The sequence below is a fragment of the Sminthopsis crassicaudata genome, chromosome 3 (genome assembly GCF_048593235.1).
Source record: "Sminthopsis crassicaudata isolate SCR6 chromosome 3, ASM4859323v1, whole genome shotgun sequence".
NCBI lineage: Eukaryota > Metazoa > Chordata > Mammalia > Dasyuromorphia > Dasyuridae > Sminthopsis > Sminthopsis crassicaudata.
This window is the reverse complement of record NC_133619.1, coordinates 36,580,501-36,597,206: the sequence shown is the minus strand read 5'-3', so window position 1 is coordinate 36,597,206 and position 16,706 is coordinate 36,580,501. Positions and strand designations below refer to the sequence as shown.

The window sequence follows — 16,706 nt, the reverse complement described above, 5'->3', positions numbered from 1 at the left end:
GATGGGGTTAGGTGCAATCTCAGAATTGTTTTAATTTGCATTTCTATGTGGCTATAGGTAGATCTGGATTTCTTCTCTTGAGAAATGCCATTCATATCCTTAGAGTTTGTTTCCATAGGGGAATGGCTCCTCTCTTATAAATTTTTATCACCAAAAGAAAATTGAAGATACTAAAAAGCTAGAGAAATTAGGATGGGGTACACACAACTGAAAATTATCTGCATAAAGACGATAATTCAATCCCAGTGCTAGTGACGTTGCCAAGTAAAATAGTATAGAAGAAGAAGAGAGTCTTGGAGGGATGCTTTAGTTAACAGCTTAACCTAGTTGAAGATCCAGCAACAGAGAATGTGAAAGAAGAGTCAGTCATGAAAACTAAGAAATATAAAGCTCTGGGAATTATATGCATAAAGATACCAATTGTATGTCAAAAAAGCTTTGATTTTTAATCAGAAGTAATTTAATCACTGCATTTTACCATTTAAAAGTATTTATTAAGACTTGTATCGTATTCTTTTGTATACTTAACAAATTAACTCACTACTCACAAACTAAAATGAAACACATTTGACATATCCAAACATGGCAGGGCAAAACTGTACAGACATATATTTATATAAACACGTTTGTAATACTGTATGCATTTACATAATAATATACAAGTCGAGTGTCTTTGGCATGGTATAGGGTACAAAGCGAATGAGGTTTAGAAAATGGAGCGAGGGAAGAGCTTTTAAAAATTTCAGAACAAAAAGGATAACTAATCATTAGGAAATAGGTTTCTGGAGAATTTCTGAAATTTTTAAAAGATGGCTGGGAAGAATTTAAGGTTGAAATCAGGAAGATTTAAGTAGGTTCTAATCTGGTAAAACAAGGAGAGGGAAAGAAAAGTGTAGCAACTAAATACAACTGAACAAAGGACATGGGGCAGTGATGGAAAGAGTCTTAGACAAGAAGTCTAAGCAGGCCTGGAACAATTGCTAGACGGAAGGGCTTTGTAAAGTCTGTGGGCTAAAATGACCAGTCACAAAGTCAAAGTTGGTTAGTAATTCCAACTACTCTATTCATCAATGTTCTAAATCCAATAATATGAACAAATGAATCAAATATTTTACAGAAATTGTTTTGACGGGTTGACGCCTACTGGCTAGAGTGATGAAGATTAGGAGTCTCTAGATCCTGACTGACCCAAATAGACAATAAATCTTGATATTATACTTCCTCATGATATGAGGTTAGTCTTGTTTCTTCTGAAATTCTGAGTCACTATTAGGTCATAGGAAGAGGAAAGCTGCAGGAGCCTTACAGATCATCCAATCTCGTAAACCTGAGGCTCCTTTAAATCACACTGGAGCAAATAATAGCCAGGATCTCAAGTCCTTTGGCTCCAAATTAATTGCTCTGCTCATACGATGATAGCTTGAAATTATTTGCTTCTTTAAATTACGTTGTAACAGCTTATTATGTTGAAAATTCCCTTTAGAAATCATTGGTGCTTAATTTTCAAATTATAGAAATGAAATGATTATATTATGATACATTTACTTAACAATCATAGTTCAAAAGATTTATGTTCCTAATTGCCCATGGTTGCTTTGGATTGTGATGTATTTGGATGCAAGGCTATTTTATTTGAAAATTATACAATCTTAGTATGCTGAGACAAACTAGCAAAGTTTCTAATCAACAATTAAAGCTGCAATGTAAAATCTACAACTAGCATTTTCATATTTGTTTTTTATAATTCCTATTTTTATACTGTAAATTAAAAAAAACACAAGTATTGTTGTTTCCATTCTCAAACTTCCAGTAGTTGTATATGAAAAGTACTTGTAAGAATACCTCTAAGAAGATGCATCACCAAAAATAGTTCATGGTACTTCCACGTTAGAATTCACTGTTCAAAAAATTCTCTTTAATACACAATGGTTTTGATATAGAGAAAATCATACCCTCAAACTCAACAAATAAAAGATTAAAATCAACTTTTAAAAAACATTAAGTATTATGAGCATATGTTCATTTTGTAACTTTATATTAACAAGACAATATCACAGCATAAATACTTTAAATATGGATTTATATAAAAATTTCTTGTTGTTTAATAAATACATTCAACACATATAGAAAAGCTGCCATTTCCCCTCTTTAATTACCATGATGCTCTTTCTCTAGTTCTCTTATTTTTGGGTTAAGAGTTGTTCAAAGAGAAAACTATGGCAGCATAAAAATTTTACATGAAATGTAAGTAAAGATGAGGCAGAATTTTAAAAATATTAAAGTTTCACACGTGTAAATTCTCAAGATTCATTCACTGGAACTGAAATTAAGAATTAAAGGTGAGAAAATTTAAATCCTTTTAAGTCTAGTTTCATTTCTACAATTCAGACAATTATTGGGGATGGACATGGACATTTAATGGTGGGAGAGGGAATGTATAACCAAGAGGTAAACAATGACACAGCAAATACTCTCAGATCATTTAACCTTGGCAAAAATCAAAAAATAAGACCATGATCAACCTTTCCTTTGTCTAGAATCTCATTTTGATTTCTTAAGTTCTTTGATTTTGATTGCTTTTTTATAAAAGCTATATATAATTTACATATCACCAGTGCTTTTAACTTCTTGTTAATTGCAGCAGTTTAGGTTGAAAAGTAGTCAGAAGCTACTGTGGTAGCCAAATGGGAAACATTCCTTTCAAACTCTTCAGTAACCAAAAGAGAATCTTATAAAAAGGCTGATTTAAAAACTGACAGATCACGTCCTTTATCATATTTTATTATTTGACTGATAGAATGCTGAGATGATGAATGTAAGGTTTTATAGTTTTTCCTACTATATTTTTGTATGATGCTTAAAAACAAAAGTATTTTGATATAGCTATAATCTACTACCTAGATTATTGAAGCATGTGGTGAAGAAACTCACCAGGATTTAGTGAATCAAACATCAACTAAAGCCAAAATTGAGACCTAACTTAACTGGCCAACTTAAAAATTGTGAGAAGAGCTTTTCCTAAACTCACAGAGTGCAGAAGTTCCTTTAATTTAAAAACTAATGTCTCTTTGAAAAACAAAAACTTTCATCGTGGAGAGAGAGACACAGAGAGAAACAGAACATGCTAAGCCAAGATCTTTTTAGGTAAGCACATCACACTGCTCGCCTCTGCTGCCAAGATTCCAGTTAGAATTCTTTTGTATTGACTTCTATAAAGCATGATTACCCATGTGTCCCTGGAATAGAAATGTGGCCAAGAAGAAAGTAAGCACAGTAAAAATTAGGTCTGCATTCAGAGGAAAAATAAAAGCATGGTTTTCCAAATAATTCCACTAAGTGAAAACTACGGACCTGAAAGCAACTGGTGCATCTTAGGCTGTCAGCAGCTTATTGTCAAATAAAATTTGACTGTTTGACTGAAAATTAGGACAATGTCAAAAGTACCCAAAGAGTGCCCCTTCTGACACTGACGGTGAGGACCTCAGTTCTAGGCTCATCATGTTATAAACTGTAACATAATTATACTTTTAAAGCCTTTTCCAATGGGCTCTTCTACTTAAACCTCACTTATTCAGTGTCAAGTACCTGATCACCAAGAAAGTCATAATTTGTGACCAAAAAGCAGTTCACAAAAATATGAAGTACTAACGTGACCACTTTTAACATGCTGTTCCCTACAAGTCAGTTTCACTATTGGACAAGCATGGGCATGGATGAAGCCAGGGTACCAAAAGTGATGAAAAGTTAGGTGGGATGGGCATGAGAAAGCACAGCAAGAAATCTGGGTCAGATTTTGCCATTTAGTTGCCTTGTGACTTTGGGTAAATGACTTTACTAAAGTTGGGATTTAATTGTAACACTGAAATGCCAAGTCCCTGATTCTAAGACACCACTGGATGCTGAGATTTTGCAACTGAAGGTGGATAAGTAGATGCACCATATACAGTGACACCAATACACAAGAAATGGAATTGGTTTGTGAAAGACTGACATCCAAAAGCCAACTGTGGTTTGGCAAAACTAGGGGCTGTGGGAGTGGCAACAATGTTGAACTAAAAGACTATGAAGTAATTTGTTTGGTTTACCATTGCTCACTCAAAGATTTAAGAGCTTCAATTAAGTACTTTTGCAATCTCTTTTAGGAAACATTCTTCATTTCATCATCGGGTATTGTTACACTTAACACAATGGTAGGGTTTTAGTGTAGCTCTTGGTATTGCCTAAAGAGTCACAAACAAGTTGTGAATTTGTACTGTGGAGAGTTTTCCACACTAACAAACAACAAACCAACAACCAAAAAAAACCCAAACCAAACCAAATCTTAATCTTACACTCCTCTTAATGGAGGAGTAAATGAATTTAGCAAGGGGGGAATGGGACAGAAGGGTAGTTTTTATTTTTTAAGAGAAACTACCAAGAGAATAATTTATCACCACAACTAAGAGCATTTATATAATTGTAGATTGAGATGGAAGGGCTATCTTAATGCCTTGGGAATGAAGACTGGAAGGGAGAATAAGTAGAAGATCTGGGTCCTCATCTTAGAAATAGTTTAATTATATATACAGGTTTGTACACACACACACACACACACACACACACACACACACACACACACACACTCACTCTCTCTCTGCCTCTAACCTGCCCTATCCCTGCTGTACTTAAGTACTTGGATGACTTCTTCCAATAGAAATGCCAGATAAGTGAAGAATTATTTTTACTTTTGTATCTTCAAAAAGGGTGAGGCAGTTAAAGTTACTAAAAGATAATAGTCTATTTATAATCTTTCCACCCCAAGCCTCCAAGCTTCTGCCTCTCTCATCTTGATACCTAAGAGCACAGGCCAACTGGCAGGCTGCCCAAAATCTAGTAGGACAAAACCAACAGCAGCACATTTAAGATGTCCTCATGCTGAAAAATCTCCACACTAACCGAAAAAACCCTCCACCAAAATAAATAAATAAATAAATAAATCTGCTATAACCCTCAGCAGTATCATTATTAAAACCATCAATTTTATAATCTCTAATAAAAGATGAATTTATTATTTTACACCACACTCTGTAGATTAAGGTAAAAACAATCAAGCTGTCTCATGGATTGTAAGGTGACTTAGAAGTTCCCTCTCATTCCTAAACCTCATTAAGCAGTCATTACATTTATGAGGTAAGTCAGCTGCATGCCTGAAATCTAGGTGAGTTTTAAGATCTTCAATCTGTCCTGTGGAATATTCACAGTACTGGCATAAATAAATCCCCTCAGACAAATGTGAATTTAAATGTTTGCAGTATTCTAACATGCTCGAGAAGCCCTTCCCACAGTCATCACAAACATGGGGGAAAATTTTTGTGTGCTCAATGGCCACGTGCCTGTTTACATTTGTGTGCAGTCTACTTCGAAAACCACACACCTGACAGACGAAGAAGTTCTTGCACTTGTCAAAGGTGATCCTGCCGAGCAGGCTGTAGTGGCCGTGCTCACCAGCGCCACTCTCCTTGTCGCTCAGCTCCATCAGTCGGCAGGCGTGCTCATTGACGACATGGCTGTGCAGATCCTCGGGATCATTGGTCTCATGCTCGCAGAACTGGCATAGGTACTGCTCGTCACAGCTGTGCTCCTGGAAGTGCAGATAGAGCTCGCTGCTGGAGGAGAACTGCAGGTCACACTGCTCGCACCAGTACAGGTGGTCGCTGAAGTGGGCATCAGCAATGTGCTGGCTCAGGCTCTCCAGGAGCACTGTTCTGTAATCACAGTATTTGCACAGGTAGGGGTCCTCCTCATGCAGTTTGGAGTGCTCGAGCAGGAGCATGTTGGTCGAGAAGGATTCTTTGCAGACTCTGCAGACATTGGCGGCGTCAGCGCGCTTGTGCTTGAGGACCACGTGCTGCTTTAAGTCAGAGAAGTACTTGCTGTTGAACTCGCACAGCTCACACTTGTAGAGGCCGCTGCTGTTTGCTCTCAGTAAGGGCCACTTCTGCTGAGCAGTGACATTCAAAGCCTGGCTCTTATCCAGCATTTTACACAGCTTAGCGGGGGGCTCCTCTTCAACTTGGTCCTGGAGGCTCTCGGAAGACAGGTTTTCGGTCTCAACATCATAATCCTCGGAGATGGCATGCACCTCGGCAGCAATGGGCACGTCTTCAGCAGTGCGCACCTCGATGGGGCTCTCCTCATGAGGCTGCTGGCGAATCGACTCTGGGGAGTCACATTCCTCACAAATTTCAATATCAGCAGATTTCTCTAAAAGAAAAAGACAAAACAGTGAGAAAAACATATCGAACTACCTGGAAAATACAAAAAACGCTGACTTTTCCCAACCTGCAGAAAAGGCAGCATGATCTAGAATCCTGAGCACAGGACTGGGAACCAGGTGGGTTGGATTTCTGTTCCTTGCTTTAATACCTTCGGTGAATTGAGGCAAGTCATTTGATGTCTCTGGATCAGAATCTTCATCTGGACAGAGGAAATGGAATTTATATCATTATAATGTTCAAGGATTAATTTTCTTACAAAGGATTTACAGGATTAAAGCAGACACATTATGAACACCTATGGACATGAATGGAGATTCCTATTTTCTCCTTCTTTATTCCTCTCTCCCCTACTCCCTTCAAAGAATAGGCTTTGATCCTCACTATTTAAAATATACAGTGTACAGGAATGCTGCATCCAATCCAGGAGTTTGGGGCATATATTTGCTCTCTAGCCCCCCACATTTTGAGGCTGGAATAAGTTAGAGCTATCCAGATTAGGGCAGCAGGACATAATGAATGTGAAGCAGGCAGGGTGAGGAAAACCTGCTTCAACACTCTCTGGTTGTGTGGCTTCAAGCAAATTGATGAACCTTTCAGAGCTCCCAGCAAGCTCTCCACAATTCCACACCACAATAAAGTGGCAAACTTGTATAAGTGGAGTGAATTTCCTCTCTGGGTTCTGTGACAGAATCAAATCCCTCAATCTCAGTGACCTTCAATTTCCTCATGTGTAAAATAGGAGTGGGATGGACTAGATCTCTAAATTTCCTTCCTCATCTAAAGTTCTCAGATGTAGGAACAAGTCAAAAGGTACAACTTAAGACCACCAATACTCTGTGACTCTGAGAGGGCTCTGTGCTTTTTATTCTTATTGCTCCTTCAAACTAACTATATGAGAAGCAAGAAATGAGAGGGGTGGGTGAATGAGAATAAGAGGAGGGTGAGTAATTCACCAAGACCCACGGTTACTCTCTGTGCCTTTGCCACTCAGTCATGGGGCGACAGTCGATCAAGGGACCAGGTGAGATTTTTATGTACATATTTAAAAACAATTTAAAAAATTTCAATTCATTTGAATGATTTCAATCAATAATCTCATTCACATTTTCAAGAAGAGTAAGAGAGGAAAACATGGACTTTAAAATAAATATATTTCAATTAAAATACACTTCAAATATTTACCTCTGTTCTCAAAATATTTTAAATCTGGCTGTCTTATAGAACAGACACTGTAACAATGATCAGAGAAAATTCCATTGAATCCATCTGCAATTTTGGTTATTCCAGTAGAATCTGAATACAAACAAAGATGATATATCCATGTTACATTCATGCCAAGTAATTTGTACTTTAAAAGGCATTAGTTTTCCTTAGATATTTGTTCAGCTCACCACATTTTCAATCAAAGTTCTGCCCACAGGGTTAGAATTTAAAAAATTAATATGAATTCACCACAAAGAAGACCCAAGTCCTTCAGAGCTTCCTTAAGTCTTCCACTTACACGGGTAAAGGTCAGACTAAGGATCAGCCCCTGGGGATGGAAGGCTCTTTGAGGTCTCTCAATTCTGGCCTTAGTACTTAGATGGTGTGGAAACAACAGGAGGACAGGCATTGTTCCAGGAATAAAGAATCCAGGGGTTTATGGTCCAACCAATAAGTCTGAGCCTATCACAAATACCAAATGTGAAGAATGGAGGTATGACACCTCCATACCAATGAGACCAAGTCACCCTGGTCATTATATCACTCTTTGCTTATGCAGTACAGGACCAAATTAAACCACAGGCCAAAATTACACAATCAACAAAGAGTTTAGCTTTTTAAAATAACTGACAAAGGAGTGTGTTAACACTTAGAATGCAATAAAAGTATTTGGCTTGTAAAATATCTTCTACTGATGGGGAAAAGAAACACTGATCTATCTGCAAAAAATATACACACATTATAACATATACAGGTACATACATGAAATAGGTGAACAATATATTGTTGATATTAGACTATAAACATTCAGAAGAAATAATGTCATCACCTTTGCATTTCAACCTTTATCTGATGTTCTTTTTGACAGAGACCAGGATTACACAGAAAAACTGTATTAATCCATAAATTTAAAATAAAGAAATTACATATTGACCTGAATAACGAGAAGGGTGAAGAGTCTTCCTTTTCCTTTTTTTAGGATGTTCATTCATATCTTTTCAATCTAAAAATAAATGAAAATAATTTATTTAAAACAGGGAATTTTGTGGAAAAAAGCTAATATTGAAACCAAGAATCTTTGCTATCATGCAATAAAAAAAAAAAAAAAAAAAAAAAAAAAGGAAACAAGAAAATTAGAAAATGTGGGCCAACTGATAACCTACTTCATAAAAGAAGTACATTAAATTGTTTCTACTTATATTTTGTATTTATTTTTTAAGTATTAAATTAAGGTATCGGTTGCAGTTTTATTTCTTAGTTTTGGTTGGAAACCCTCAGCCTCCCTTCCTCTCTCTATATATAATACGTTAAAACTACTTCTGACAACTACAAATTATTATATCAAGCTGTTTTTCTATTATAAAGACTGCTTTTAATTCATTAAAACCCTTGTATTCAAAACTTATAAACACTAAAAAAAACCAACGAAGTCTATGATGTGACATTAGTTACTATACAGAGAATTCCACAGATACAGTTCTACAATCTGGAATTTTTACTACAGACTCCAAACATTTCTCTCAAAATGACTAGAGCCAATCTGCAATCATTCCTGGTTCCCAGGGAATACAAAGTTGTTCTAGAGAAAATTCCTTTGCTCAACTATGAAGTCATATTCAACATTCTACTGGTGATCCAGGCAGTCCAAGTGAAAACCACTCAAAGCTGGGACTACCAACATGAAAGCGTCACATTCCCCAAAACCGCTGTAAATATGATGAAAAATCCCTTTCCAACTAACTTACTTGGTGTAATTCTTAATAATGGAATCTGGAAGAACAACAAAGGAATGCTATATTACAATACTTCCACAAGTAGGGAAAATACCTGTAAATAAAACACAACAACAAAAAGGTCAGGCAATCAAAAGACTCCCAAAGATGGCCAGATAATTTGTAGCAAAAACAAAGAGAAGTTTCTAAGGCGTAAGAATACCTCCACAATTCCAAAATAAGCACCCTAAAACACCAAAAGGACTGAAAGGAAAGTCAAATCAGTCAAATTTTTACTTGAAAATTTAGTAGATACTGTCTAGACTTGTGAGCAGCATAGTGTGTGATGTAGAGTGTGCTGACCCTAGGAGTCAGGGACACCTGGCTTTGAGCCATGCTTCAGACCTTTACTACAGGTGTGAGCCAAGCTAGGCAAGTCACATGACTTCTCCAGGTCTCAAGTTCCTCATCTGTAAAGGGAGGGAGTTATCAAACTAAATGACCTCCAAGGTCCCTTCCAGTGTGATCAGAATCAGACTTCTATTTGCTCTCATTTACCTTTTGTTGCTTTCCAATGAACTCCTCAACTCTCTTTCAATACCAAACCTCTTGAGACTCTGTAAAGGGATAGAGTTTAGGCCATATATACGTAAGAAACATCAGAAGAAGAAACAAAAGGCAGAGGGATCACCATCCTTCTGAAATCAAAGCTCATTCCACTAGAGATTGTTTATCTAACCATCACTGGAGTGACCTCTGAATCAGAGACAGAATTTGACTACATCTAGGAAATAACCTTAAATTTTGGTGAAATGGATTATCACTCACAATCTCTCAGAGCAAGAAACCAGGCTTCTCATTTTTGGACTGGACTAAATCCATATTTTATTCCTGTTGTACTGCACAAGACAAGCAGGCATTTTCTTTTGTGGTTTAAAATGATCAATTACATTACCTATAACTTAAACTACATATTTCCTCATATGATTTTGAAGTTAGGGATGATTTTTCACATCACTTTTGAATCTCCTGATTCACTCAGCAGCCCTTAAGTGCCTGCAAGCACATAATATATGTTTATTCAACTGAGTGAATAGACCATGTGACCATTCTTATAAAAAAGGTTTTCTATTTAGGACTGAAATACATGTGCATAGTAATACAAATATTTAAACCGAATCAAAAAAACCTTTGTCAAACCCCTACAATATATGAGGAATTGGGGATATAAAAACAAAGATTTAAAATAGTCCCTCCCTCAAAGAGTTTACATTTTACTGAATGAGAAAGACTAAAACATTTAAACTGAAAAAGCAAACAAACGTGATTTGAGGAAGGCAATCAGGGAAGATTTCACTAGGAAGATAACATCTGAATCAAACCCTAGAACCATGAAGGAAACTAAGGATTCTAAGGAATGAATGTATTCTAAAAGGCAGAAGTGAGGGAAGATGGCATTCTAAGTGTTCAAGGAGAGCCTGTAAAAAGGCAAAGGAGGGAAGGGAATATTGAGTTTGGGGAGAAAAGCAGAAAGGACTTATAGGAATGAATTTGAAATAATTAGTTTGGAAAATCAACAAAGAACCAATGTAGATTCTTAGGAGAATTATGTATGAATGACAGATTTTAAAAGAATGGAAGTGGGGGTATGACAAATCCACAGGCTGCTCATAAGACACGTTAGAAGTGGAATTGATGAGGAAAAGAAATAGGGAGAGGGAAAGAGAAGAGGGGTAAGGAGATAGAGAAAAATGGGGCAAAAGAGCAAAAGTGAGAAAGACACACAGACTCTTATCACAATGCTTACTAGTGTATTCATTCCTAGTGACCAAAAACTTGAACCAAGATCCCACTTACTCTTTTTGTTTAGTTGTCATTCACATCTGACTCCTGCTGACCCCATTGGGATTTTCCTGGCAGAAATAATGGAGTGCTTTGCCATTTCTTTCTCTGGCTCATTTGACAGAAGAGGAAACTGAGAGTTAAGTGAGTTGTCCAATGACCCACAGCTAGGAAATGTCTAAGGCTGGATTTGAACTCAGGTCTTTCTGACTCTAACCTCAGGGCACTCTCCATACATTGTGCCACCTAACTGTTCCTTTAATATAGCATAATCTTACCATCCATGATTAGGGCTTTCCAGATCAAACTCTTACCCACATTATGTGACCTCTGACTCATCTAACTTAATTCTAAGACAAGCAATATTTATTATACTATGTGAAAGCCCCAGGACTCCTACTGTCAAACTATTTGGATATTTTATAGCTATTTAACTTGTCTGCTTCTTCCAACTAAAGTATGAGCACTTGCTACAAAGATACTCTTCTATAAGGGGCCCGCACATTTCAGGCACAAGCTTCATGAAGCTGTCAAAGTAACATATCACTATCATACCACTCCATCCATGGCATTTCTCCAGCTCAATAAGCTCTAACAACTCTCTATTGCTTCTAAGACTAAATCTAAACTTTTTGGCATTTTAAGCTTTTTTTACAACCCCTCCTTTAACCTTTCTAGCATTATTACTTATTATCTGTTGTAATGTTCTGTTGTCTCTAGATTTGTGATCATTCTCTGGGAGGAGTCTCTTAGGGAGCTTCTGGGGAGGTAGCCTTGGCTTTAGTTCTATATTGTCTTTCAAAGTCTTGAATCTTTTCCTGTCAGAATCTCTCCAGCCAGCTTCAGTCTCTAGCTCCCTCTGAATCCAAAGCCTCTAGTTAGCATTAAGGTAGAATCTCAAATCCCCTTCTTCCTGAATCCTGGCTCTGAATCTCCTCCAGCTTCCCTGAAGTTCTGGGAAGCCTAGTCCTTAATCCAATCCTGACTGCTCTCCAGACTCAATGTTGCCTCCTTTTATCTTCCCAGAGAATGGACTTGTGGGAACTCCTACAACCAATGAACTAGCTCCTTTTAAAGGTGTAGACTCTTAGCTGTGTGACCCTGGGCAAGTCACTTAACCCCGGCCTCAGAAAAAATTAAAAAAATTAAAAATAAAGGTGTAAATTCCTTTTAAAGGTGTGAACCCTAAGATAGAGAATTGTTAAGTTCGGACTTAGCATCTAGTAAGAACCTAACAATCTGTCTTTGAATATTCTTTGGTTCAGCCAAATTAAACATTTTCTTGTTGCACAGGAACCATCTCTAAGCTTTTGCCCAGACTTCTCTCTATCCCTACAATACATTTTTTCCTCACCCTTATAATTCCTAGTTTCTCTCCACCCTGACTGCTCAGGCTACATGCTTTACTAGTGTTCCCACATTACCTCAGATTTTCTTTGCGTACATTTTATATGTACATCAATGTTGGCTCATCAATTGAATGAATTTAGGCTTCTAGTGGTCAAACTTGTTTTTGTCTTGGTATAACAACATCATTTACAGTTATTCCTTCCACATCAAAGCAGTTAGAGGAATGACAAACACCCCTCTCCCGATCTAGAAAATCTTCCATGAAAAATTTTGGCCTTCTCTCCATATGAGAAAAGAAATCTGAACTATTATGGTATTAAAAAGATAAAATATAGTAATACTATGAACATATTTTATGCACTTCTGAGTTTCTAAACTTTTTGTGTGTCATCTGCAGCTTCCATCAAGTCCCTTAAAAATTCCCATTTAATTTCTTATGTCAACCCATGATATATCAGTCTTCACATGAAGGGATAACAGTATATAACACTCACTGTTATTTACCTTTTTTTACTTAAATACAGTGCTTGGCACAAAGGTGCTTTGTGCTTCAATTTGGAGTCCAAGCCCTGAGTTAGTCATTACCTCAGGCAAATAACACCTTAGGAGGACACAATTTCCTTGATCTCCAAGGACAGGGAGGCCCTTTCTGGCTTCATGTAGGAGGGCAAAATGCCAAAGTCACAGAAGAGATTCGGATTCAGGGAAGCTGGGAATAAATCTCAGTAATAACATTATATAATGGGGGCAAGTTACAACCTGCGAGTACTAAGACTTTCTCTTTAAGATGTGGATAATGGCATTTGTACCCATAAGGTATTGCAAAGAAACAGCCCCCTAAACCTTAAAGTATTATAGATGTGGATTAAAAAAAAATATATTGTATATTTACTCTTTCCCAAGATTATTTTTTAAAAAGTGAAACTCGGTGTTTCGTGCCAGGAGGACGCCTGATGGCATCCCAATTAACTGTCAATAAAGAGCTGATCTCAAAACCTGTAATTGCTGGCTGTAACCCTTCCAGCCAAGCTCCATTCTCTACCAAGGAGACCACTAGACTTGCTCTCTGAATGTTCCTCCAGGTGCTGTTGTCTTCTTAGCAGAGCTCTTTCTTTTTTTCCTATTTGTATCCATAATGCAAGTGCTTGATACTTTTTCATTCATTGATTCCTTCTCCTTGGTCATTTATTACATATTTCCAACAATATGATCGATATTCATAAATATTAACTCTTGTTGTACCACTATGGTAAGGAGCATCCAAGAGTAGAGGCCAGCCTCTCAGCCTAAGAAACGTCCTGCTCTAGCCCAGTTGGTGGGGAGTATATCTGCCTCCAATACACCTCAAAAAAGAAGGGTCTTTCCTGGCAGAGACTGAAGGTAACATTTTCCTGACAGGTATTTTTATTTCCGCTGGCTGAGGGAGTGATGGCCTGTCAGAATAAGCAATGTAAAACAATGCCCACTTAAGTCAGTGTGACAGTATCTGAATGGATCCCATACAGAGTGGAACAAGGAGGAAGGAGAAAGGAGAAAGGACTGGATTAAGAGGCAACCCGATCACCAAGAATTAGGTCAGAGGCAAGTTTTCTTTCTAGATCTGTCCCTTTGTACTAGAGGACAAATCAATGAAGCAACCAGAAGCCAAGGCAAACAGGAGGAAGTAGGACAGAAGCTCCGATCAACCAAGATCCTAAATCCTACATGCAGAAGGCTTCATGAAGATCATTTAGGACAAACAGCTCTTATTGCAAATGAGTACACGAAGGCTCAGAAAGGCTAAGTATAAGTAGCTTGCCCTTTCTAGTTACTTAACCCCAAATTGGCATCGATAACTGTGTGCTGGGCATTTACAATATCCTATAAGTTTCTTAAAGTGAAAATCTTCCAGACAAGAATCATTACCTTCCTCAAAAATCATTACCTTTCTCAAAACTTCGCTATTTCTGTTGAAGGGAATAACACTCTCACAGCACCCAGGATGACAACCTTGACTACTCCAACTCTCCCACCCTATAGCCTAAGCGATGTCAGGTCTCACAGAGTTATCATCATATCCTCTCTTCTAGCTCAAGAGTTTGCTTTTAGGAACCCCAAATTTCCCAGGATTTTTGCTAACCTTCTCTTCTTGGTGATATGCCCAAGAAGGGGAAGGAAACATGCATTTATTACATACCTCCTATGTGCCAGGCCATTTCTTATTTGATCCTCAGGGTGGTTACCCTGACAGGTATATGCTATTAATGTTAACTCTTATTTTACAGTTGAGGAAACTGAGGCAGACAGTTGGTGTCTGAAGGAAAGGGACTCTGCCCAAAGTTCCACATATTAGTAAGTGGTATTGTATCCTTGGGAGGCCCAGGATGGGGAGCTACTTACAATGGCCTTCTGAAGAGCCTCCTGGTCTTACCTCTCCTCACTCTAATCCATCTTCCATTTAGCTGTCAAAGTGATCTTCCTAAGGTACATTCCATAAAATCAAACTGTTAACCTCTGATGGCTCCCTAGTACTTCCAGGAAAAAATATGAACTTTCTTCTGTTTGGCATTTAAAATCCTAAGTGACCCTGGCCACATTCTGAGATCCAGAGAGCCTGGCCTAGGAACATCTCCTGCCACCACGCCTTTGCAGCAGCAGCTCCTCATGCCAGGATCGCCCTCCTTTTCCTTCACCTCCTCGAGCCTCCCTCAGACAGCTGCCAGGCAGCTCAGAGCAGAGGCCTTTGGCGCCTGCTCTCCCGGCACCGCTTCCCTCACGATCGTTTTGCGGTTACACTGTATCTCTATGTAAGTTACTTATTCTATGTAACTTAGTAGCGAACCATGGCCCCATTGAGGCTCAGGTTCCTTAAGGCAAGGCCTGGGCTTCTCGGCATCTCCGACCCTGGGCTCCTAGGCAATGGAGCCAAGCTCCGTCGGAACGGCTTCCAAACAATCTGCTAGTCCCACGCTTCCCCCCTCCCACCGGAGAGGGGCAGAGCCAGAGCCAGGCCTGGGGCTCAGCCCGAGTAATTCCCACCTGGAGGGAATGATGGGGAGGCCGCGGATGAGGATGGTGATGGCATTAAGAACGGACGTCAGGCCACATTAACACGAGGTCTCCAGGTGTGCCAGCGCTCTAGGGAAGCAGAGGCGCCTCGAAAGCCTGGTGGGCGGGGGGATCCTCCGATCTGTTACCCCGGGAATGCACAGCCCGCAGCTTGCAGCGCTTTGCAGGGACCTTAACCTCGGCGCCACGACCATCCAGGGGAAGAGGTGTGGGCATTATCGTGCCCGTGCTACAGTTAAGGAAACTGAAGCTGGGGGCGCGTGACTGACTTGCCCAAGATCACACTGCTAGAGTGTCGGAGGCAAGTGTTAAGTGTCCCCCCCCCCCATTTTACTGGCGAGGGAAGCCAGGCACAGGGCGATTCGGAGCCTGATTGGGGGCTACTGAAAAGCTGAGCTGGACTTGGATTCAGGCCCGACGCTCTCAGCCACTCACTGCCGCCTCCAAGGGGCTAGGTTTGCCCATCTGTACAATGGGCGCGGGGGTTCTGCACGCCCACTCCGCGGATGGGGCCATTGAGGCCCCACAGGGAGGGCTCGCGTGGAGTGGCGTGGCGCAGAAAGGCTCTGCCCGCCCTCTCCCGGACACGCCGGGAGGAGGCCACGCGCCGAGCCCGCCCGCCGGCCGCGGGGAGGGCGTCACGCCACGCCGTCCGCCCGCCCCGCAGGCCCCGGCCCGCCCCGGCCCTCGCCCGGGCGCTGCCCGCACAGGCCCCGGCCCGCCCCGGCCCCCGCGTCCTCCCCCGTCCTCCCCCGTCCTCCCCCGCCCGACCCCGCCGCGGCCCGCACTCACCGCCTGGCTCCGCGCCTGCGCCGTGCGCCTCCGGAGACGGAGCGGGGGAGGGGCGGCGGGGCGCGAGGGGGGCGCGCGGCGGTCGCACGCACACCCGGCCAGGGAGCGACCACCAGCCTCCAGCCCCGGCGCAGGCGGCGGCCGCCGCGCGCCCCCTACCGGTCCCGCCGCGCAGCCGCACCGCCCGCGCTCCGCCTCCGACGGGGGAGGGGCCCAGCAGCCCTCCCGCGCGCCGGCCCCCAGCCACGTGGGACCGCACCCGGCCGGACACCTCCCCCTCCACCCGCTTGCGGGCGCCCGCGCCCAGAGGCCGAGCCCCGCCCCCACGGTTTGAACCCACTACCTGCCTTTGGAGGCGGAGTCTAAGACCCTCGGAATTTGGACAAACTGGTCCTGGTGGGCAGACGGAGGGACGGATCCTCAAAAAAGATGGATGTTATAGGAGATCCTCGGTCAAGTAGGGATTGGGTTGGAGGAGGGCTGTGTGATGCAGGGAATAGAA

The 16,706-nt window shown here is 40.7% G+C and overlaps 1 protein-coding gene across 9 annotated transcripts; it reads right to left on the bottom strand.

Annotated features, from left to right (window-relative positions):
• Positions 1 to 472: 472 nt before the first annotated feature.
• Positions 473 to 16,337, bottom strand: ZNF639 (zinc finger protein 639). Of its 9 annotated transcripts, none has more exons than XM_074298244.1 (7): positions 16,205 to 16,330; positions 9,731 to 9,789; positions 9,206 to 9,287; positions 8,395 to 8,463; positions 7,440 to 7,550; positions 6,322 to 6,456; positions 473 to 6,243 (listed from the first exon to the last, which is right to left on the bottom strand). In XM_074298244.1, exons 4-7 carry the CDS (start codon positions 8,450 to 8,452, stop codon positions 5,087 to 5,089), a joined length of 1,461 nt encoding a protein of 486 aa, XP_074154345.1. In that variant the 5' UTR covers positions 8,453 to 8,463; positions 9,206 to 9,287; positions 9,731 to 9,789; positions 16,205 to 16,330; the 3' UTR covers positions 473 to 5,086. The 9 variants fall into 9 exon arrangements, with proteins under 9 accessions (XP_074154345.1, XP_074154343.1, XP_074154344.1 ...); XM_074298242.1 differs by lacking the exon at positions 16,205 to 16,330 and adding an exon at positions 11,030 to 16,007; XM_074298243.1 differs by lacking the exon at positions 16,205 to 16,330 and adding an exon at positions 15,383 to 16,007.
• Between the last annotated feature and the right edge of the window lie 369 nt (positions 16,338 to 16,706).

What these genes read in the sequence shown, in the direction of transcription:
- ZNF639 (XM_074298241.1), bottom strand. Translation starts at nt 8,452, where the DNA reads ATGAATGAACATCCTAAAAAAAGGAAAAGGAAGACTCTTCACCCTTCT. An exon ending in TCACCCTTCTCGTTATTCAG is followed by an intron (nt 7,551 to 8,394) that starts GTCAATATGTAA and finishes GTTTGTATTCAG; the next exon opens with ATTCTACTGGAATAACCAAA. An exon ending in AAAATATTTTGAGAACAGAG is followed by an intron (nt 6,457 to 7,439) that starts GTAAATATTTGA and finishes TCCTCTGTCCAG; the next exon opens with ATGAAGATTCTGATCCAGAG.